The 24,954-nt window shown below is 38.8% G+C and overlaps 1 protein-coding gene across 2 annotated transcripts; it reads left to right on the top strand.

Annotated features, from left to right (window-relative positions):
• The first annotated feature begins 556 nt into the window (after window positions 1-556).
• On the top strand, window positions 557-24,954 carry csnk1db (casein kinase 1, delta b). 2 transcript variants are annotated; one of them, XM_062442081.1, is made up of 10 exons: window positions 557-1,009; window positions 3,121-3,231; window positions 3,673-3,821; window positions 16,844-17,072; window positions 17,201-17,371; window positions 18,960-19,108; window positions 19,364-19,532; window positions 20,615-20,748; window positions 21,234-21,304; window positions 23,172-24,954. In XM_062442081.1, exons 1-9 carry the CDS (start codon window positions 934-936, stop codon window positions 21,264-21,266), a joined length of 1,221 nt encoding a protein of 406 aa, XP_062298065.1. In that variant the 5' UTR covers window positions 557-933; the 3' UTR covers window positions 21,267-21,304; window positions 23,172-24,954. The 2 variants fall into 2 exon arrangements, with proteins under 2 accessions (XP_062298065.1, XP_062298064.1); XM_062442080.1 differs by lacking the exon at window positions 21,234-21,304.

Raw genomic sequence — 24,954 nt, 5'->3', positions numbered from 1 at the left:
AATGTTGTAAGGCTGAATGTTTGCTTATATCTGGTGCTGTTTATGCATGTGTTGCAATATTGTGAATAACATTGTATAACTGTCAAACACTACTTATGATAAATAAAAATAATATAGTTATTATGTCTGGGGACTTTGTCCCTTAACATCATGATCAGTATAGTTCTGATAAGCTATTTCAGTCTAGTGTTGTTTTATTTTTTAGGACAAAGGTTATGATGTCTATTGTTATGCCCGAAATAACTGAACAATCTGTCACAAATTGAGCATGCTTGTATTTTTTATCAAGTTATGGAGATTTGGTAACTTATTGATGTTAATGCCAAGAGCCTCAGTGTGTATCAGTATCACAATAGTAAATTCACCTAGCCCTGATGTAATGCAGCCAATTTCCCATAAACAAGTAATTCATTTAATTGTGAATAGCATAGCCTCATTTTTAGAAGACAACCCTTTGTTTGACGTAGGCTATACTGTTATACGGATATTTCCCCCCCACATTTGCCTGTTGTTGCTAGGGGAAGTGACGTCAGCTGCAACTTTCATGGACGCAGAAAAAAAATCCAATGGTGGAATGGAGCTGTGTACGATTAGGAGTGAAGTGTAAAATCTATCTCAATCCTTATGTTTTTGGACAACAATGACCCATGAAATGCGAGGAACATAAACTACGCATTTGACATTATTTGATGATATTTAAATTATAGGTCTTCGTTCCCCAGAAAGACACAAAAGGGATGGTGAAATTTGGATCTCTACAGAAGGAACTGAAATCTAAGATTCTGGGGGAAGGGGGAGCGTGAATTAAGGGCATCGTTAACCAATAAAGGAACGTGGAATATCTGCTGAGGTAACGTTAAGAAAAGGCAAAAAGCTCAACAACCGGGATAAGCAACGTTATTAAGTTACAAACGAAGAATTGAACTGAACGAAATGGAACTGAGAGTGGGGAACCGATACAGACTGGGCAGAAAAATCGGAAGTGGTTCTTTCGGAGACATTTATTTGGGTCAGTAAAATATGTTATGTTCAACTAACCTGTGTGACCACTTTACAAATAGTGAGTAGTTGTTAGCAACCCTTTATTGGCAACCTTTCAAAATACTTCAGAGTCGAAATGACATTTGTAACCCCATGTCATGTTTGTGTTAACCGCAGCAGACGTTAGCTAATACTTTGTAGCTAATGTTAGCTTTTCCTTACCTGGGTCTTGCTAAATTGTTATTAAAAATGGTCTGCTTAAAAACATGTTGCCAGACCATGTGAGGAGTGAGCTGAAATACACTGAACAATGTGTGATATTGTAAGCATTACAGGAAATGTAGGCAGAACACTTGTTTGTTTGTTTGTTTAAATCATGTCATTTTGTTTACCTTTATGTATAAACTGTTTACAGTTTGTAACGTTACTAAATGCGTTTTTGGGTTGCCCAGAACAAACTTGAGTCGAGGCAGACTCAGCTTAAAATTGCAGTTGTTTGCTAGCAACGTTAGCCAAGTTTTCATTTTCAAATGAAACGGTCGAGAAACTGAACGGTCACCAATCCCCATTTATTGGCTAAAAGGCCTCAAGTCTCGTAGAAGGAGCCTTTCTCACATAAATTGATAATACGTTTTTAGAAACGGAATCAATCCGACCAATATTCTCGTATTTAGTGAGGCTTCCTTAGTAGCATACACTTGATATGACATTATTGCATCACCTTAAAACAGCTGCACAATTGTCCACTTACTGGTTTGTCTGACAGCCCAGGTATAAAACAGTACATGTTACTATATTTGAATATACTTGGTTCACTTCCATGTACACTCATGAATAATACATTTGAAGTGTACTATTTTGACGTACTATCAGTGTATGTAATATACTAAGGACAATATAATTCATATTTAATTTAAACTATAAATAGTGTAATTAAAAATACACTTAAGTGCACTCAGCTGTGCTATTTTGATACACTATTGAGTTGTTATTAAGTGTGCTTAAGGAGGACCTATTATGCTAACTCCACTAGAGAAGTTTCACATGATTTACAGTTCAAACGTTACTGGCCCTTTATGCAGCCACTCAGTATAGCAGTATAGTGAATCAGATCATGAAACATTATTTTCTGATTGTTTCACAACAGTTACATTCAGCAGCACAAGTAGCGTGGTAATCCTACATAACCTACGTAAACATCCTTGTATGATCAAAAGTACCAGGAAGTACCAAGTACCTTTGGTTATTGGTACTGAATTCCAGTTACAGGTTCAACTATGAATGGTACCCAACCCTAATTGGTACTGTCATCATTCAGATGGCTGATGGGTTCTGAGATTGCCCCACACACAAATGAAACGCACTACATGAGTTTCATATTTTACCTGTAAGCCATTTTCACACATCAACTCCAGACAAGCTTAGCTGGCCAATGTTTTGCTTGTTCAACAGTTGCATGATAAATTGTTCGTACCGTCTCCCTTACCAGCGGATTTTGTTGCACTTAAACAGGGAGCAGTTGAAGCGCACCTGACAGACAATAACCCACTGTATTCAGACATGGGTTCAATTGCAAATTACAGACTTGGTACTAGGGAGCTGGCAGGGTAAAGTCTGACTGATTCAGACATTTGTGTTCACACATAATTTATATATTTAGGAACATTTAGAGGCAAAAATCTGTAAACGTTTACAGTTTCCTGATGTCACTGGTACTCTGTGTATATTGAAGTGGCTAAAAAGAAAAGAAAGGCATTGGAATGACTCAATGTGATCAACTGACTTTTAGAGGCAGCAGTTGTTGTTTTTTTTTTGTTTTTTTTTAGGCGCTGGCTACACTCAGTAGACTTGGTGGTGTTAAGAGCTGACCAGCTCTTGCTTGCAACATCTATCCACAAAGTATATTTTTCGAATTCTGAATATACACTGTAGGCCTACTTTACAACATGCTTCTGCTGTGAAACTGTTAGGGGAGAAAAGACAAAATAACATTTTATATAAAAATGGCTGTATTGGCAGATAATCAGTATATCAAAACAAGGGGATATGATGTTCTTACACTCAGCATTTAAAAAAGCAAGGAAGCATGGATATAATCAACTAAATTCAGAATGTGTGTTTACGTTTGTCCAATTCCAGGTACAGATATTTCAGTGGGAGAAGAGGTTGCCATTAAGTTGGAATGCGTGAAGACCAAACACCCCCAGCTCCACATAGAGAGCAAGATCTACAAGATGATGCAAGGAGGAGGTGACTGATCGGCTCACACACTGGATTCTCCATCTCTCACTGGACTCCTAGCCCCTTGAGATGAACCATCTCGTTTTCAATGACAAAAAATATATTTATTGTCATAATTGTAAATGCTTTCACATCCATATTGCTCCCTATGCTCCTTAATGTGCAAATCTTTACACCAAAATAAATTGGTATTTTTAAAATGGCATTTTCAATATCGCCTGATCATATTAATTTGATCGTGGGAAGCCAAAATGGATGTTGTGATTAAAATTTTATTAATTGTGCAGTCCTACCTTCTACCTACTGCTGTCTTCTTTCATGTACTGTAAATGTGCTTAATACATGGCATGTTTTGCCCACCAAAACACATCTAAAAGGTTGAGAACCCCTGAGAAAATTGTGCCCTAAACTATAAATCTGGCATTGACCTTTCTATTCATGTGTTTGTAGTGGGCATTCCAACAATAAAGTGGTGTGGAGCAGAAGGTGACTACAATGTGATGGTGATGGAACTGCTGGGGCCCAGTCTGGAGGATCTCTTCAACTTTTGCTCCCGCAAGTTCAGCCTCAAGACAGTCCTGCTGCTCGCTGATCAGATGGTGAGACTGCCACTCATTTCCCACTTCTTCTCACCTTTGGGGTTGGGGAGAGGGAGACATGCAACAAATTCCTGCTGGAATCAAAACACAGATGTTGTTTTTGTGTCTTAACCAATGGGCTACTGAGGCACGCTATCATTAATGTTTATGGAGCAGCCCTTCCTAGAATACATTTCAGGGAGTAACATGCTTAGAGGTGTTTACAGCAACCAGAATTTTTTTTCTTGCAGTTATCCAAATAATCAAGCCTTTAATACAGTGTTGCTAAAGGTAAAACAACTGAAATGGTAGATATATTACAGAATCACAATTTGGACATGAAAGTTCACTGACCAATGGCAATTGAGAAGTTGAGAAATGGAAAAGAAGTTTATATATTGGGCAGGCTCAGACAGTTCACACCTCCACAATGTAATCTAACTTTGGTCTATGAAAGCTGACTATCCTTCATCCAACATTTTTGTAGATACTTTTTTTTTCATTTCATACCTAAGTTATGAAGTGTCAGAATGATGTTACTTGTTCACTCTTATCCACCAGTGCAACTAAAGTTATCATGAGATGACATGCTAGGAATGAACATAAGGGCACTCTTTGACCTGATATGACCTTCAGAAGAGTTTGAAAACATGTCACATGGAGATTCGAACCCCTGGATCTTTTTTATCCCCAGAAAAGTTTCCCTTACTTGCGTCTTTTCCACTCAAGGAGAGGGAAAACAAGGAAAAATGTTTTTAGAGACAAGAGACATTATTTAAGCGTCAGTGAAGTGACGACTGTGTATAATGTTGGCAGCAGCTGGTTACAGCTGGATCAGCTGCAACTAGCCTTCAACAGCTGTAGTTACTTTTGATGGCGTTTTTCTTCTGCACATATAAAGACTTTGCTAATATTAATAAAGGTGCACATTTACCACTCACAGATCAGCAGCGTTTTCTCCTTGCAGCCTGTTAAATTATTTAATATATTACCTGTTTGACAAATACCTGCACATGGAGAAAAATCTGCATTCCTGCTGTGTGGGCTACTGTGTCTTGCTTCCAGTTTTCTATTTTGTTTTCTTATACACCATCTAGTTAAAAATGTTACTTGTCTGTACAGATTGGAATCGAGATCCAGTTCCAGTTTAAAACGGGTTCCAAATTGTCCAGTCCATTGGAATCCTATGTCTTTGAGCTTATCAATTCCTCTTATTGATGCCCAGCTGTGTGGTGTTGACGGAACGGAAAAAGCACAACTCATCTGTGAGGGCTTTGGCTATCGTTAGTTCTTCAAAAACAGCAGGGGTGGCAAGCATGTTTGATTTAATGACTAAATAATTAACTTTATGGGACAAACATGAAGTTTACTGTGAACTTTTTATGCCAACTAAGCTACGCTGACATTAGCAGATCGGCGCAGCTAACTCCAGCAGTAACAAACGAGACCGGCTGACCAACACACACTTCAGCATTAAACTACTTAAACCATATATAACGTTAATGTTAATAACTCTTATTAGAAGGGTTTTTCTGTACATGATCTGTCATTTCCCCCATTAACTGATATTATGGATGGATATGAAATGTTATAGCAGATAAAATTCAATTTTAATTTCCATGTGAGGCTAATAACTCCTGAGCATCGGGTTCCGCTGCAGCTGTTGAAGCCAACTGACAGTTGATCCAGCTGTGATCAGCTGCCGCCAGCTGTGATCAGCTGCCGCCAGCTGTGATCAGCTGCCGCCGTCATCAGAAACAGAAATCTCTTCACATGACACTGCAGAGGAAACAATGTCTCATCTCTACAAACAGATTTCCTCGCTCCCTCTCTCCTCGAGTAGTCTCCTCATGTCTTGCTATGCAGCATCGTACTGAATATTACTGTGAAGTCCATTTGACTGATCTTATACAAGACTTCTGATTTGACCATAGGTTGCAGTGAGATAAACTTTTGTCACAAAATTCACATCTGTAATAAGTAATATTATTATAAGATTTATTTATTTTGATATTTAGAAGTTTGGAATGCGAAAAGTCTAGACATTTACATTTTTTGTAATTAACCATGCCTGCTTTTATTGATCATTACCAAATTGTATGTATCAACTGAATTATCACCCTAGATTATGTTCTGCCATTTAGAATTGTGTCCAAAGCTGCAGCTTTACTGCTTGGAACCCTAAATCTCTATACATTAGCATATGACTAACTTCATACAACAAAATATCTTAATTTGGTGGAATGAAATCTCAATTATTGTAACATTCATCATTGTATACATTTATTATGCTGTTCTGATTGGCTGATGCATGCACAGTCAATCAATCAATCCATCAATCTTTATTTGTATAGCGCCAAATCACAACAAAGTCATCTCAAGGCACTTTACACATAGAGCAGGTTCTAAACCGTACTCTTCAGGTTTTAATTTTAAAGAGACCCAACATTCCCACATGAGCAAGCACTTAGTGACAATGGCAAGAAAAAACTCCCTTTTAACAGGAAGAAACCTCAGGCAGAGGTGAGGTAGAGAGGAGAGAGAGGAAGAATAGGAGAGAGAGAGAAGCAAATAGAAAATAAACATTGAAGCTAGAAGGTCCAGGACTGGAATCTGTCTTCCGGACGTCTACAGGCCCAGATTACCTGTGAGACGAGAAAGCACAGACAACTCCGGGGAAGAAGTTTAGCTTATTGAATGCATTAATAGTACATGAATGTTAATGGATAGAGAGGGAAAGAGAGGAGGAAAGAGGAGCATTATGAATGTTAATGGATATAGATGGATGGATAGAGAGAGAGGAGGAGAGAGGAGTTCAGTGCATCATGGGAGTACGAGTCCCCCGGCAGTCTAAGCCTATAGCAGCATAAACTAGGAGTTGGTCCAGGACAAGCCTGGCCGCCCTAATTATAAGCTTTATCAAAAAGGAAAGTTTTAAGCCTACTCTTAAATATAGAGAGGGTGTCTGCCCCCCCGGACCGGACTCTGCGCCAGCAGAGAAACACAAGACAGTTCATCACTCAAGTTGCTTTCAGCCTCATACACGCACTCATCCTCCAAAAAGATCCGAAAATCCGCTCTGAGCTCAAAGACGCGCGACAACACTTTGCCCCTAGAGAGCCACCTTGCTTCACTGTGAAAACAACACAGATGTAAGACCAGTTCCCATCTCTTCACATAGGGCCTGATTTACTAAAGGTCTGCATTTGTAAAATGTGTGTAAACTTGATGTGCAAGCTGTGCACCTTTTTTTGCAGGTGATATGAAGTTTACACACATTTTACACATGCAGACCTTTAGTGAATCGGGACCAGAGACAGCATTGGATCTCAGCAGTGCCTCAATCCATAGCCAGGTCACTGGATATTGGGTTCTTTCTTGTTGTGACTTGTGTGAAAGACCAGCGTAAGCACTGAGACATTTTATTACTCTTGTATATTTTAATATTATCATTGTGTGTTCTCAGCTGCATAGAATATAAGAAGAAGCTTGGATGCTACCTTTCATTCTAACTCCAAATAGTATTGTATGAAAATAAAACAATTATAATAATTATAACAGTTAATTTGTACCAGTGTTATTAACAGTGAAACTCAAAAGTGCTACATTATTAATAACTTACAACACAGAAGATAAAGAAGTTTGAAGAAGTTATTTAAATTGAGAGAATTCCTAAATTGAAAGGTTTTTTTGGCTTAAAAAAAGTCTAGGGTCTATGTTGCCCTCAGATGGTTGGGGATGTTGTTCCACAAGCATGGTGCAGCAGAGCCAGAAAACTCAGTCCTCCACGGTACGGAGCTTAATACTGAGGGCCCAGAGGAGGAAGCTGCTGGCAGGTCTGAGGGGGTGTGTGGAGGTTTGTGGTATGATCAGTGCCTGTAGGTAGGTAGGCTAATGTCCATAGATCAATTTTTATGTGAGCAGCAGAACTTTGTTGTCAATCCTGAAGGAGATGGGAGCTAGTGCAATGAAAACAGAATTGGTGTTATGTGTTGGTGTTTTTGCACACTTATCAGGATCCTGGCAGCTCACTTTTTTCATTGAAAAGTGAGGTGCGTCTTGTACACTGGTGGGCCCTATACACCAGTAAAATGCAGAGAGAGGTTGGATCTGGATGTGATTATAGGTATATAAAAGGCTGTCCACACTAAGAATGATAACTTTAAAGATAACGATGCGAGCATCCAAACTTATGAACTGGAACGTCCTGTAAACAGTGGTGTCAAGCATGCGCTGCATGTTCCAGCTGTGTCTGCAGCTAATGAAAGTAGCTATGTCGACGACCCGTTACTGTTGTATGTTATACAGAGAAATAAAAAAAACACAGAAGGCTTCACAGGCAGGTGCTGATTCAATGTGTTGATTAGAAGTATTTCAGACACTAGTTGTTGTGATGTTTCAGTATTTACAGATCACACTGGCGTGATGTGCAAAAGCACACAGATGAGCAGCTTTTATTGAGCTGTGGCAGATAAACACAGTATGAGCACCAGGGCCTGAAATTAATTTTTTTAAATAGGGGGGAATTCCCCCCTTAAATGCTCCATATAGGGAAGATTTTACTTTGTTGGGGGGGACTATAGGCCGTACCTTGTCCTATTCTTACTGCAGATTGTATTTTGTCACTTTCCTTCAATTTAAGATATTCTCTGAACTATAATATATAGTAATTAGTTATTTAATATACACTTTAGTAGTTTTATTCTCTGAACTACGGTCACCTACAACTTCATTAATAACACATGTGCAATATAATTCAATCCAATACAACAGCTCTGCTATAAATTCAGCTTTTTTTGAAGTTTATACATTTTCAGTTTTTGTTGACATTGTCAAAAAAGTGATAATTCTACTTTGTTTATTACTGAGGTTGTACTAATGGCACTTTTCGACTACACAGTTCCAGCACGACTCGACTTGTTTTTTTTTTGCGTTTCCACTAGGGAAAGTACCTGGTACCTGGTACTTTTTTAGTACCTGCTCTGGTGAGGTTCCAAGCAAGCCGAGCCGATACTAAATGTGACTGCCGGCCACTGATTGGTCCAGTAGAGTTGTCGCTGGAAGAGTCATGAGCCGTCCCTCACAAGAATCAACAGCGTTACAGCCATACGGCTCAATTTTCTTGCTTTGTGTGTGACAAAAGGCCACATACAGCAGCAAGTACACCACTTCCTCAATGTCCTCCATTGTGTTTTGTCACCGTGGTCACTGCCGTGACTTCGTATAAAACAAAGTCATAAAACGAAGTCACGGCAGTTACGCGGAGCCGTGCTATGACATCCACGTTGAGTTCCAAGTTGACTTTTTTGTAATGGCAAAGGTCCTTCCTGGAACCGAGCCTAGTCGAGCCGAGTAGTGGTAGAACTGTATAGTGGAAAAGCGCCATTGGTGGTGGTGTACTTGGGTGCATTACATTTAATGGTGTTCCTAATATTTTGCCCTCCTCATGTATGTTAATGGAGTGGACAAAATATTAGGAACACCTTTCAATAAAATGCACCCAACAATCACTACATAATGAACATAAAGCAGAATTTTCACCTTCTTGTCAAAAAATTTATAATCTTTATAAATGTAGAATTTATAGCAGAGCTGCTGTATTGGATTAAATTAGATTGCACAGGTTAGGCCAGTGAGTCTATCTTATATAGTTAACTTATTCTCTGAACTATATTTGATAGTAATTACAAGTTATATAGTATTATACAGTTAAGTAGTGATATTCAGCTTCAGTAGCATCACGGTTTTGTTGAATGCCTCACTCTCTCTCTTCAGGACTGCTGAATGAGAAACATCTGAGTGATTTAAAATTGATGTTTTGTAACATCAGCTGATAAAACGCGCAGCACCGCAGCATTTTACACATTGCGCCGTTAATATCTAGGGCCCTAGTTTTTTCCGTTTTAATTTTTGTGAATTCCGTTTTTTCCTTTTTAATTTTTGGGAATCCTATTTTTTTTACCTTTTACTCTTATTTTACTAACAAAAACAGTGTGTTTTTAATGTAAATGACTAAAATGTACACAAATTAAATAGAAATTAACAACAAACAACACATTTCCTCAATACCGTACCATATAGCACATTAAAGTGCATCAAAAACAAGCAGCAAGTAATGAAATTTTAGTTGTACACTAGGTGTCTGTCCGGGGGCGGGGGGGTGCGATCGGTCTAATAAACGGCAACACAGAGTTATAAGGACGCTTTGTTCTCACATACACACGCACGCTGTCACTCTCTAGTGCGTGCTCTTGCTCGTTCACTCCAGATTCCGGGAGAATACGTCTCATTTGCGGGCGTCATGGAGACGCTAAATATGCGGGAGACTCCCGGAACTTCCGGGAGAGTTGTTATGTCTGCACTCTCTCTTCAAATTCCGTTATAATTGGCCGATTCCATGATTGCGGAAATCATAGGGCCCTAAATATCACCTGTTTAGTTGGAACCGTTCATATACTCTGAGCCGGTTAGCCTGAAACTATATTAAAGTCAGTTACCTGTCTGAAGATTAATGTTGACATCACATGGCGCTATTTTCATTAGTTTTTCGGGCTCCGCTGTTTTTTTCTGAGCAGGTTCTGCCTCAGATGATGTAGATTTATGTTTTAACCAGCGGTCTGTGTTTGTTTCCTTAAACTTAATATCACTGTTAGCTTGTCTGTGTTATGCTAGCGGGAGGTGCATCCACTGGATGGAACAGAGGATGATGCTTTGTTTGACTCTGGGACTGAAACAGAGTCCGACAACATTGAGCTTGGTGAGACTTACAGCAAATCGGGCGCAATAATTGCACACAGCGACAGCTCTGATTAAGGGTTTTTGGGACCCGAGTAAGCATACAGCTACACACTGTATCAAATATGTTCTTTTTAAAAGGATTCATTGAAACTCAGCCTAACCTGAACCTGGTCTGACTAAATATACTGGTCCAGTTCAGTTGATCAAATCATTACCAGACCATTAACCTGACACTGTTTCAGGCGGGGGCGTAGGAACGTTTCTGACATTGGGGGGGGACCAAAAAAGGGCTTTTTCATTTGTCATTTAAGTGTGTCCGATTAGCAGTTAATTTGCATACAGAGGTCTATAAAAGCTTCACCCATGCACAAAAAGGTTCCTTTCCAGCAGCATTTAGAAGAATGAAATGTGGGTGGGACACTTTAAGTGTGGGGTCTGGGGGTCCGGACAGAGTAGATGTCATTTCCTGTATTCTGGTACCTTTTTAACAGGTGTATTGACACTTTGATCTGACTATGCTGTGAGAAAAATGATGGGTACATTTTATAATTACATCCAGAGGAAGTGTTTGGCCTCAGACCACATGTTAGATGTGACTCCAATTTAATCATTGGAGTCATATACAGGTGAGATGGTCATTTGCTAATTCAAATTTTTTTGGTGGTCTATGCCTTTACAAATAAATGACAATAAATGTCCATTGTTGATTTACAGTTTGAAAGTGAGCAAAGCATAAGATGGTTCACCAGGGAATAGTATGATATTAAGTTATCAAATTTTCAAATAAATGATGCTCTCCTGACTTTATTGGTCATACAGGACACCTTCACTGAAATGTTTAACATTCAATAATCCCATTGACAAATGATTCTAAACTGTCAAATCCCTCACCACAGCCAGAAAAGGTGGTGGAGTGATCATTATTTAGTGAGCAGTAGCTATTCTTTCATGTTTATAATCAGAACAAATGATACTAAATATAAATACTGAATGTAAATACAACTGACTGTAAAATATCAGTCTGTGAAACTGAAAATTTAGCCAAAGCCCTCAGCAGCAGGCCAAAGATTACACCTCAAAAAGTAGAATAATTGTCAGTTTCATGAGCCAGTTTATAAATGATGCAGCCGGGCTTTTATTAGTCAGCTCCTGTCTATAATAAGAGACTCAGGTGTAGTTAGCTGAAGTTAACTGATTACTACCAGTGATGAATTACTTTACTCTTCTTTATGTCCAAACATCAAACCAAGAGACTGTCAGCCAAAAACAGACCAGTCCTCTCTACAGTTACTATCAAATAAAAACTAACCACTCTCCTCATCTTTTCACTATTTTAATAACGTAGCATTAGTGCTTCTTAACAGTTAGCTAACTCAACAGTCTGTGTAGAGACTTTGTCACAGAAACATAAAGGCGACAAAATACTAATATTTAGTTTCAGTAAGTTAACAATATCCTGAACATGTAGTTGTGACAGTGTTAGACCCACCTGAAGCTTCCCAGTGTCTGTGCATCAACCGAGCATCAGCAGCACCGTGTGTGTGTGTGTGTGTGTGTGTGTGTGAAGCTGCCGGTATCAGTGAAAACATGGAGCAGAGTCTCATTGATTTGGGTTTTCTCTCAATAAACAAGCGGAACGGATTCAATAATGAAGCACTGACACATACAAAACCTACTCTCGGATTGATTATTTTTTGATTTCTCACTGCCTATTACCTAGCGTTAAAAAATGTTGGTATGACAGTATATTACTCTCTGATCATGCTCCAATCTCTTTTATACTGCAGGTATCCAATAATAGTCACCTCACCACCAACATTTCTTTTTCAGTCCTAGATGGCTTCAAAACCCTGATTTTGTGAAGTTTCTTGAGGAGAAAATAGACGACTTCTTTACTTTCAACACAAATCAAACAAGTGCATCAATTAAATGGGAAGCATTCAAAGCCTATATAAGAGGTGAAATAATAAGCTTTAATAAACATAAAATCTAAATCATATTATATGCAATTGAATATTTTGGGAAAAAAAGTTAAGGAATTATAAACAACTGTATCGTAATGTTGATCAAGAAAAGGAGAGGGAACTACTACAATTAAAATGTCAGTACAATGAACTAAATTCTAGTAAAATCGCCTCTAGATTGATGTGGTTAAATCAGACATATTACGATCAAGGGGAGAAAGCGGGAAAGCTCCTGGCATGGAGGAGATGATGCAGACAGACAGGGCTATCAATTTGATCAAAACTGAAGATGGAAAGAACCTAATCGACCCAGTCGAAATAAATGCTGCATTTACAAATACTATATTACTATAAAGAACTATATAAATCTGAGTACCCTGATAATCCAGAAAAGCAAAATGATTTTCTTGACCAGCTTAGATTTCCAACCCTGACTGAGGAAGCTAAAATTTATCTTGAAAAAAAATTATGCATCAAAGAATTAATGGAGGCTCTGTAGGGCATGAATAGTGGAAGGGCACCTGGACCTGATGGCTTGCCCACAGAAATATATAAGAAGTTTTCAGGAAAACTGTTGCCACATCTCTTAATGTGTTTAATGAATCCTATGAAACAGGGATGTTACCTCCATCCTTAAGATCTGCAGTGATCTCTCTTCTGCTAAAGCCATGGAAATCTCCTTCAGACAGAAAGCATATCGTCCAATATCTTTAATGTCGTGTGACCCCAAAATCTTATGTTAGGCCATAACTAAAAGGATAGAAATGATTATTCCACATCTGATCAACAATGACCAAAATGGATTTGTAGTAGGTAGACAAGCATTTCACAACACACGTAGACTACTGAACGTATTATTTCTCAAACAAGACACTAAAGGAAATGCAATACTGTCATTAGACGCCGAAAAGGCATTTGACAGGATCGAATGGGGATACCTCTTTGAGGTCTTGAAGAGATTTGGATTATGGGAAGGATATCTTAAATGGATCAAATTATTGTACACTGAACCAACGGCTGAAATAACAAACAACCAAATTTCAAAATATTTTCAACTCTGTAGATCCACCCATCAGGGTTGCCATATGTCACCTCTTTTATTTCTATTTGCCATCGAACCCCCTAGCTATGGCCATTCATCAGTCATCTGAAATCACAGGTATCATGATAGGAGAGACTGAGCATCGTTTAGCCCTTTTCGCGGATGATATTGTTTTGTTCTTGACAAACCTTAATACTTCAATTAAATCAGTACATCACCTTCTAAATACATTTGGACAATTTTCTGGTTATAAAATCATTAACAATAAAAGTACTCTGTTACTACTAAACAAAGAAGAGAGAGAGTATCCGACGATTCATACACAGTTTGCTTTAGCTCCAGATGGGTTCACTTATTTAGGAATTAAAATAACTCCTGATGTTGAAAATATTATTTCGGTCAATTATGACCCATTGGTGATAGAAGTAATAGAAATGTTAGACAGATGGAGCTCTTTGCCTATTTCTATGGTAGGACGCATCAATATTATCAAAATTTCGATTTTACCTACATTTCTTTATTTGTTTCAATCAATCCCACTTCCTCTAACAGCGTCCTTTTTCTCTACACTAAGAAAAAGCTTTTCTCACTTTATTTGGAACAATAAACGCCCTATACTTTGTCTTGGTTTACTATACTTGCCGTACAATTGGGGAGGGCTTAAACTGCCTAATATGAAACTTTATTACTTGGCAGCTCAGCTTCGGGCAGCCATGTTTTATTTTATCCCTGAGGAGGTTCCAGCCTGGGTTGAAATAGAGAAACATGGAATAAAACTTCCAATACATTTGTATCTCTACTCATCATGGGTAAAGGAACTTAAGAAAAACACACATAACCCTTTTCTTAAACATACAATTACAATCTGGTATGAGGCTCATGCCCTGATGAATCAGACCATTACGTTTTCATATTTTACTCCTATTTGGGGCAATGCTGATTTTAAACCAGGGAGACAGGATATGGGTTTCAAACACTGGATGGATCTTGGGCTCAAAAAAATAGGAGGCTTATTCAGTGAAGGTACTCTGATGTCATTCCAACAACTAGTGCAAAAATATAACCTCCTCAGAAAACATTTTTGCTTCATATATTCGCACATAAAAACTACTGTGCAACTTTCTGATATTGAACAGTATGTAGTAAACCATTTACATGGCAGGGGACAATTATCCATGTTTTATAACATGCTCAATGAATTTAAAAGAAAACTCAAACTCGTATTTATCTGCCTGGAAGAATGACCTTCAGTTAGATATCACTGCTGAACAGTGGGAGAAGGCATGCCTCTTGGCTCAAACTGAATCCATAAATACTAGATGCAGATTGTTACAATATAAGTGGTTGTTCAGGACATACATCACACCTGTCAAACTGCACCATTTCAACCCTAATATTCCTGAAGGTTGTATTTATTTGCTCCCGTTGCTGTGCCAACGGTGTATGAATGCGAGTGAATGAGTAGCTTCCTCCTGATGAGCAGGTGGGCACCCTGCGTGGTAGCTGCCTGCCATCAGTGTATGAATGTGTGTGAATGGGGTGAATGAGTTGTAGTGTAAAGCGCTTTGAGTGGTCGAAAGTAGTAGAAAGGCGCTATATAAGTACAGTCCATTTACCATTTACCATTTAATGTAATAATGGAACTGGCACCTTGTTCCACTGTATGTGGGAGGGTCAAAAGCTCCAAATATACTGGAGAGAAGTCCTTGACCTGATTTCTGAATTGTCAGGCGTTGCTGTTCCTGTAAAGGCTGAACTGTGTCTACTACATATATACCCTGAAGATTGCCTCATAAATGCAAAGAAACGGAAACTCATCCATTTTTGTCTTTTACAAGCCAAGCGAGTAGCTTTAAGATGGAAGGATTGTGAGAGACCAAACTCTAAACAATGGATTAAAGAAATGTCCTGTACTCTGGCATTGGAAAAACTAACATACATTGTAAAGGGCAAAGCTGAAGAGTTCTATGAGATGTGGACACCTTTTTTACAATTTATGAATAACTTGACTGTAAATGTGTGAGTTAACAAGACAATGACACCTATGACTAATACCTCCTCTTCAAATGAGATTGTTTATTCCTCCTCTTTACTTGATTTTTTTACAGTTATACAGTTTTGTATAATTATTTCTTTAATTAATAAATGTATGTATTTATTTATTTACTTTTACTCTTACTTTTATTTATTTATTCATTTTTGTATTCCCACTATTTTATTTATTTATTTATTTTAATTGGTAATTATTACATTATTAGCACAATTATAAATATTGTTCATTTCTGTTAAACTACTATTACTAACTGGTAGGGTATAAGTATGTAGGTATAAGTGCACATGTGTATATTTCTTGAATATATGTTAATACTGTGTGTACGTGTGTGTATATGTAGGTATATGTATGTGGGTATGTACATATTATCATTGTTTATTTATTTTCCTTATTGCTGAGATTGTTGGGGGATGTTTCTATTTTATGTTTGTTTTCATCTTGAAAAAATTAATAAACAGCATTGAAAGAAAAAAAAATGAAGCACTGACAGCGCTGTTTTCAGAGCGCTGTGTCAGTGCTTCATTATTTTTTAGTGGATAGACTGATGTATTGATAAATACATGGTAAAAGTGGGGGGGGGCTTGGGTTGCTGATTGGGCTTCCGGCGCCTATGGTTACAGGTGTAATATGTGTGTTTTGATTGTGTTATAAATAAAATAGAATAGCTATATATATAAAAAAATTTGTTTATAAATGAATAGTTACTGGTGCATTCAAATAAACCAGTTTATAATAGAAAATGCATTTTTTCCCCCACATGAGACCCCCCTAAATAGACTGTTTTATACACTGGTGCAATTTATTTACAATTTTTTACGTTATGCCAACTGGTTGATTTGAACCATATTTGACCTCAATCGAGAGCACATACAGCAAAGGTGGTGAAATTTTAGATATATAGGCTATTGTTGAGTTAACATAAAAAATTGCTGACATTGCAGAGACAGATAATAGCAAGTGTGTTTACAATGTTTTTATGCCCACATTTTTCACCATATTAATAGAAAAAAGGATGCAGTCATGCAGCAATATATTAAAACTAACTTTCTGAATATTGGCAACAGCTGCCATCAAGTCATGAAGTTTAGTCAGTAAACTCATTAGTCTGTGCTCAAGCTCCCCCAAAATGTCTTCATGGCTTCACTGTGGTGTACAGAAGGTGCTGTGAGACGGGTGACTCAACTGTTCATTCAGTGCTTGAATGCTGTGGTGACCTACTTTATCTGTTTTGTTTTTTCCACTGCAGATCAGTCGCATTGAGTACATTCACTCCAAGAACTTCATACACAGAGATGTGAAGCCTGATAACTTCCTAATGGGGCTGGGCAAAAAGGGCAACCTGGTCTACATTATTGACTTTGGCCTGGCTAAAAAATATCGTGATGCCCGCACACACCAGCACATCCCCTACCGCGAGAACAAGAACTTGACTGGCACTGCACGCTACGCCTCAATCAACACACACCTGGGGATTGGTACAAAAATACACACACTGAATAGACTTTTGACAGGAACACATAACTGCTTTTTTTAAAACGGGAATTGGAAGTTGTAATTTTTCTGAGTGCAATAATGACCCCTTGTCTTTTGTCTCCTTCTGTAGAACAGTCAAGGCGTGATGACCTGGAGTCCTTGGGCTACGTTCTCATGTATTTCAATCTGGGCTCGCTGCCTTGGCAGGGCCTCAAGGCTGCCACCAAGAGGCAAAAGTATGAACGGATCAGTGAGAAGAAAATGTCCACACCCATTGAGGTGCTTTGCAAGGGATACCCATGTGAGTCTTCTTTTAGGATTTGATCATTTAAAGTACTATTGACATTAATATTCATATTGACTAATATCAGACCAGCCAACCTGTGCGCATTTTGCGTACCAGTCACGCATTTTGACAAAGTATACCGGTACGGTACGCAAAAAAAGCTTGACAGTGCCCTGTGAGTTTTGCGGATTGTGCTGACGTGATGGGTACAAACTGTTAAAACGAATTTCCATTGTGGGGACATGTAATGTGTCCCCACCATGGAAACAATACCAATAAAAAGTCAACAAGGATCCTCTTTCATGGTGGACGCACGGATTCCCTGGTTCAACAACGTCACACAGTGGGCAGTGATTCATATTGTTTTCTAATCTATAAATCTTGTATTTTATCGTTATTTTTACTCGTGATATCACTGAATTTATTAGTGCATTAAACACCATTTTTTGTTGTGTGTGTGATATAACCAATTTTGGTGTAATGAGGTAGTTATTATAGTCATTACTTTGTTTTACATTATTAAGACAACTATTGTCCTCTTTTATAGTTTTTCTACATGAATACTGTGCAATAAGCTGTATTGTGTCTGTATGTGTGTGTGTGTGTGTGTGTGTGTGTGTTTTTGTGTTTAATCGGGAGATTTTCTTGTCCTTGTTGAGTATTTATCTCTCATTTATCTCATGGTCAGACCGGATAACCCACTGCTTGATTTAGGCTATTTTACTCACTTCATTTCATTTATATCCCCAACATAACAACACCAAACGATGGGTAAACATTATGACCTTTGGCTTTAATTATTTCACCTTAAATTGTGAGAAATCTGGACGGTTTATTTAGAAAGTACTTACAAATTCAGAATGTCCACATTTAATATGCATGGTAAACATAAATGTTTTCACATTAAAATAAGTACACCAAAATAAGCCAACAGTATAGGCCTAGTAGGGGTGATGCGCACCTGCATGTATGAGAGTAACAAAGTGAGGGCGGGGTGCAGCACTGTTTCTTATCATGTCTCCAGCAGTGCAGAGCAGCCTCTCTGCTGCACTGTTAGCTCCGGGACAGACATCACTGTCCAACACGCTGAGCAGCTGCAGGGTTGTAGAGGTGAGACAGACTGAGCACCACCCTCTGTTAGCCGCTCCGCTAACGTTAGTGTTGCATCGTATAATTGAGAAATTCCCCTACCCCTAATGGAGAGGGTCATTCTTTGTCATTTCAAGTCATTATTTTTTCAAAAACCTGTGTTACTGATTTTGCTACATTTATTTTGCCTGTTTGTTTAATGTTTTTATTTATTTATTCATGACACCATGACACCTTAGTTCCCATTTTACTTTATACAGAGTCACTTTACATTGAGGCACTGTTCTGACTTTTCAGTTACCAATGCAGTTACCTCCAGTTAATCTGATCTGACAATAATTCAGTTGGATATTCAAAATATATAGTGTTTTTTCCGTTTTTTGACAAACATTTGCACATGATCCGGTTTTGTTTCCAGCAGTAGTACTCAGAGCCTTTTTCTAAGGTTTGCAGGTCTGCAATATTAATCAAACACAGTCTGAGGTGAAAAATGTTTTCTCTTTCTTTGTCACAGCTGAATTTGCAACTTACCTAAATTTTTGTCGCTCCCTGCGCTTTGATGACAAACCTGACTACTCGTACCTACGGCAGCTTTTCAGGAACCTGTTCCACAGACAAGGCTTCTCCTATGACTATGTATTTGACTGGAACATGCTCAAGTTTGTAAGTACTTATATCTGAACTGTATGGGGTTAAAACTTTGGGCTACAGTATATGCTAATGTGTTTGTAAATATGTGTTTGTTGATCCATGTGGAGTAACTTGTTTTATCTTTATGGTGGTATGTTAATTACACCATAATATATTGTAATGATTGTCATGTCAGAATGATGTAAATAACAACAGGTGTAAATGTAAACGCCTTGTATGTGTTTTCTTCTAGTCTTGCTTTTGTTGATTGTTTATTATTGTTTGAAGGGAGCTAACCGTGCAGCAGAGGAAGCAGAGAGAGAGCGCCGTGACCGGGAGGACAGGCTGAGACATGGCAGGAACCCAGTAGCTAGAGGAGTACCAGCCGCATCAGGACGACCACGAGGAGCCCAAGATGGAGCCCCGCCCACCCCACTGACACCCACCTCACACACCGGTTGGTACACTCCGCCATACCTCAGCTCCTCTGGGCTCTACAGTAGTTGTGGAGTGTTACAAATGCTGAAAAAACAATCTGTAATCATTACATTAACAATAACATTGTTGCTATGTCAGCAGCTGTAGTTTGACAGTACAGTTAGTTATGTAGCAGACTGAAAGGTTAGCATCAGAGCAGCTTTCTGTAGCTCAGAAGATGGTGCGGTGATGGACTGAGTCTGTTCTGTGTAGATTTCATGCTACATTGTGACCTAGCTGTTGAGACGCAATTCTGGAGAGTAAATAAACAACGACCCCATCTCTCACTGACAACAGTTAATCGGCTGTTAGCCACATTGGCTAGCCAACTAACCATGTAGCTACTTTCATACCTTGTCAGCTAAGTGGAAGCTAATGTGTGAACATGTATTCACACCAAACGAGTTTGTTCTGAGTTCAGTTTGTCTCCAACTGAATAATTACAGTCGTTACATTTACAAAAGTTAAATGTTTTATTTTTTCTGTTTTTTCACGATTAAAGCTTTCCACTGAACATGTGTAACAGAATACGCTGTAACACCGCTGCTGCTCTTCATCTCCTCACTCAGCAGCAGCCAACCAGGAGTTACTGTTTATGACCGATAGTTATACATGAATGGTGAAATATTGATGACATTTTTTGATAAACAAGAATTAAAAGCATTTCTGATTGGAGTTCAATCAATTGAAATAATGACCTTTTTTGCTCTTTTATTTTTATGCATTCTTTATTTTGTTCATGTTCATTTCTAGAAATGCTTACCACTGTATAATGTTAAATATACTTAGTTACTTGTTTAATAAAGCAGCCTTCTGAGTCCCTTTGCATAGTCATCAGTGCAAAGTCAGTGAACAATCCACATAGAGAAGGTCTATTTTCATTCCAGTTAAAAAATGTACTATATCAGCCACCGTTTCGGTTATCAGTGAATTTTTTCACTCTAAAATTGGTATCAGTTTCAAAAAAGCCCATATCGGTCAGGCTCTGCTCCAAAATTATAGGAATGTAATGCAATTAGGGAAGGTTGATGGTTTTCTTAGTTTGTTGTTTCTGATCCCCAGCTTCCCCTCGGCAAGCGTCTGGTATGGAGCGTGAGCGGAAGGTCAGCATGCGACTGCACCGTGGTGCCCCTGTCAATGTTTCATCCTCAGATCTAACAGGACGGCAAGACACCTCCCGCATGTCCACCTCACAGGTACAAGACATCCCTGAGACACATCTGCTTCCTTCTTATAGTCACTCCCAAACCCCAAAAAATCTAAATTCTGTCCACCTCACCCCACACTATGCTTGAAGTCAAGCCCTTTTCTGAATACACAGGAGTAGGCTGTGCTTTAAGCTTATTGGTTATCAGCAGTGGGTAGAATTACATTTTAAAGTACTTTAAACTTTGTCTCCATGGAATTGTGTCTTGCTACTTAAAAGTAGTGGCACTCTGAAGGAGTGCATGTTTACAATATTAACAACAGACCTGTGTAAGCATTTCATACAGAACCAAGATCCAAAACAGCAGAAGAAAGTGTCAAACGTCAGTTCTTACAGATCACCAGTCTCATGCCTACTGTTAGGGAGAAGTTCAGTGCTGCTATTCAGCCAGTTTTCTCCAGTTGTGTGGTTAGCGCATGATGTTGGTTCTGACCTGACATATTGGGCCTTCTCTCTCCCTTCCCCCAACTTCAGAATAGCATTCCCTACGAGCATCACGCCAAGTAGACGCTCGCCACGTCCTTGTGTGACGGCGGCAACACTGGGTGAGTCCCATCCCCAAAACAGCAGGGATGCATTGGTCCAAATTCTAGTTCTACACTGGCCTGCTTCAGAATCCCATGTTCAGTCTTGGTTCCAACTTGTTTCACTTTCAGCCTGGTGTCTGCCATTTTATTTATTTACATTTTCTAACTAGACTATGCACAGGAAGAAAACACATGGTGGACATTCAGGTCAGCAGCATTAACAGGTTTTTTTCAATACAAAAGTTTTTTGTACCTGGGATCAAGGGTGAACACTACAGCAGGTACCATTTACTTGGCTGTTGATGACATCGTAGTTGCATGGTACCAACAAAGTTTCACTGTACAGTTGGATACTGACTCTTGTCTGAGCCGGAGGGTGCAGTCCTCTGAGAACTGGAGCGGATAATGCATCACAGTGCATCATAGCCTAAGAATGTAACTCTGCCATAGCCTACTCAGGATTGACAGAATTCCCCTTTAATCTGCTATGTGCTTGTGGCTTGTTGCTTGCCCACCCCCCTTTTGGTTGTTTTTGTTTTTGTTACATTAAACACTTGATATAAAGTTAACTGTTTGCATGTCAGCTTTCAATTTAGTCGTGGCTGTAGCTTTCTGAAAGAGAGAACTTGCTCAAATGTATCTTAATAGAGCATTCACATGCCTTTTTTATTGACAGTGCAAGATAAGTGATTAACATAAAAGAACATGACACAGGACAAGACAGGCAAATATGCCTGAAAATCTGATGGAGACCAGCCCCAAAAAGAAAGAAAAACAAATTTCCCTTCTTCCTAGGTTGGATAGTAGGTCCTTGCTGAGCTGCAGAGGGATATGTCCTGTTACTTATATGTAGGTTTGTTGCTAGAACAAAACACTGACAATAAACCTAGAGACACTAGGCCAAAGACAGTAGATTAGTCTAACTGAAACCACTGAGCATTTACAACATAGTCCGTTTACAAAAGGGTTCACTTAACAGCCAGTAGTGGAGAGCAGGAATGATTGCAGTGACACGTAATTATTTCAGTATACATGTGACTTGTCAATATTGTATTACAATGAATAAATCAAAATCTTTACCTTAAAGTTAATGTTCAAGTGAAGTTAGTTTCTTTTTGATTCCCCCCTAGCACTTTATTAGGACCACTTGTTACACCTGGTTATTTATGCCATTATGCAGTGAGCCAATCAAGTGGAAGCAGTGCGATGCATAAAATATTACAGATACAGGTCAAGAGCTTCAGTTATACATAATTGAACAATGAACACAGGGATGCAAGATAAGAACTGAGGAAAATGTAATATTTATTTCCCTGTGTTTAAAGGCCACACATTCTGCACACTTCCAGGTCTATATTTTTAATCAGGAGCTCTACTGGAATATCTTTGTATTTACAGTTCAAAAAATGTATTCACCTGCTGACTCATTACAAAGCCCCTCCGTTCTGAAAAAGGCTGTTTTAGCTCCTGTCTCTTTAAGGCACCCCTTTCGATTAGCCCACTTGCTTCTCTAACTCACATGTGTATCATGTGCTTGCAGCTACTTAACAGCTCTGCCTCTCTGTCATTACACTCTTAACCTTTCCTCAGTTGTGCAATTTTAGACATTTTTGCAATTTCTTGCCCTTATATGAGAACTTGTTCACATCAGAGCAGTGTTATCGTTTTTTGATTGTGTATATTATGGGGTGAACTTGAATATTATATGTTTTAGCTGACTCTGTGGCTTGCAAATACATTAGGCCAACATACATGTGTACATGTATATATTTTTAATCAATGACACAATGACAGTATAGGGAAGCTTCATGCAGCCAGTGAGTCATGACACTTGTATATTTTGTTTGTTTGACCCCCCCTATCTCCTGTCCTATGTTTCCTTTAGATGGTGTCGGGTATACCGCCTACTGGTCTCCATCCTTTAGCTCCTCGATGAGCCCCCACAATGCAACCTGGCGGACCAAGCCCTGTTCACTCAGATGCGATCAGACATACTAACCACCACCATTATTAATCACTACTTCAACAGTTGCCATTGAAATCCAGCTTCAGACTCAAATAGCTTTCTAACTGACTACTCTCAGTACTGTCACCTCCATCAGAATCTTGCGTACATACACACACACACACACACACACGCACACACACACACACACACACACACACATTCTTTCACCCTCTCTCCCACACACATACACACACTCTCTTTCTATTTCTCACTCTCTCTTACTCTTTCCCCTTTCTGTGTCCTGGTCTGACCTCCCATAACATGTAAAAGTGTTGGACCTCAGGACTGTTCTCTGTCCACTTTTTAAGGAGACATTTGTACATCCCACCTCACTGTTCCCACTCAACCAGATTTCTTCCATTTTTAAGCGTGAGAGATACTGAATGGAGAGTGTTTTTTCCAGGGCAAACATGGCAACCCAGCAGTCTTTTCTTAGAACACTGCCTGACTGACACACCAGTTAATGAAACTGGTTTTTCCCTTTTCTGGAGAAAACCTCGTCATTGATGACACTATCACTGTCTGCTAATTCATGCCTTATCAGTAAAACTGCTTTTCTCCCTTTTTTGCAGCAAGATGTATGAAGCTGCCACTGATGGCCCTCTCCAGTAATTCTATAGTCATTTGTATTCAATAAAAAGAAACGACTTCTTTGCATGTTTTTAGAGGTGAGTCCCCAGAGTCAGGTGTGGAGGCTTGACTGTTAGCTGAACCTATGAAAGTACCAAAAATATGCTTTGGTATTTCAGATGCAGGAGGTTGTGAATTCACTGATTAGTCAAACTGTTCTGTTGTTCACCTCTAGGCTCTGGTATACTGTCCAATGAGCCCTTTTCCCTTTCTAGTGTTGTACAAAAGAAGTGCACTTTATATAGGGGCAAGGGTGTCATCTGACATATTTCACCAGATGACTATTTACTGTGTACAGATTAACAGTTTTCTTATTTGTTTTATTTTGAAGCTGTGAAGAACTTGAAATCTAGATGTGTAAATGTTTTTTTGTTGTTGTTTTTTCCCAATGTCATATAGGGAAGGGTCTGAACATAACTTCTAAGCTTGGTACAGGGGCCTAGCTGCAAGTTTAGGCTGCCACAAGTAGTAATCTCCCATCAGACTGCCCCCTAAGAGCCATGGAGTTATTACAGGAAGGCAGTTCTGTGCTCATAGATTTATTGAATAAGGAGGACATTATGTATGACACGTTGCTATCATAGCTACTGCGGTGGGTAGAGAGGTTCAGTGAATCATCTATCCGTGGTGTAAACTGTAGAGCCATGGGCACTGAGAATGTGTTCTTTATGAAGCTTCTTTAATATTTGAAATTATATTTTGTTGAGAGGAAAGGTTTACAACCTCCAACAACACTGTTTTGGGGTTGAACTCAACGTGTACATGTCTTTAACATCTGGCTGTGATGCTCTGCCATGTCTGTCAGAATGAAATGGTCTGTTGTAATTAATTGTTTCTGCTGCTCATTCTCATAAGTAGATTGATTTGAGTGATTCTGACCTTAGGCCTCTTAAGTCAGCCATCCTAAACCTATTGAATCATGTAAGCAACCTAGTCAGCAAGATTTACTTTTACTCACATTTATATTTGCCACTGTATTTGTGTACTTAAACTGTAAATAAATGAACTCCTTGTACTTTTTGTGCCATGA

This window comes from Scomber scombrus, chromosome 21, assembly GCF_963691925.1.
Source record: "Scomber scombrus chromosome 21, fScoSco1.1, whole genome shotgun sequence".
In the NCBI taxonomy this organism is placed as follows: Eukaryota; Metazoa; Chordata; class Actinopteri; order Scombriformes; family Scombridae; genus Scomber; species Scomber scombrus.
Note: the sequence above shows the minus strand (reverse complement) of the source record. Positions and strands in the feature narration are given on the sequence as shown.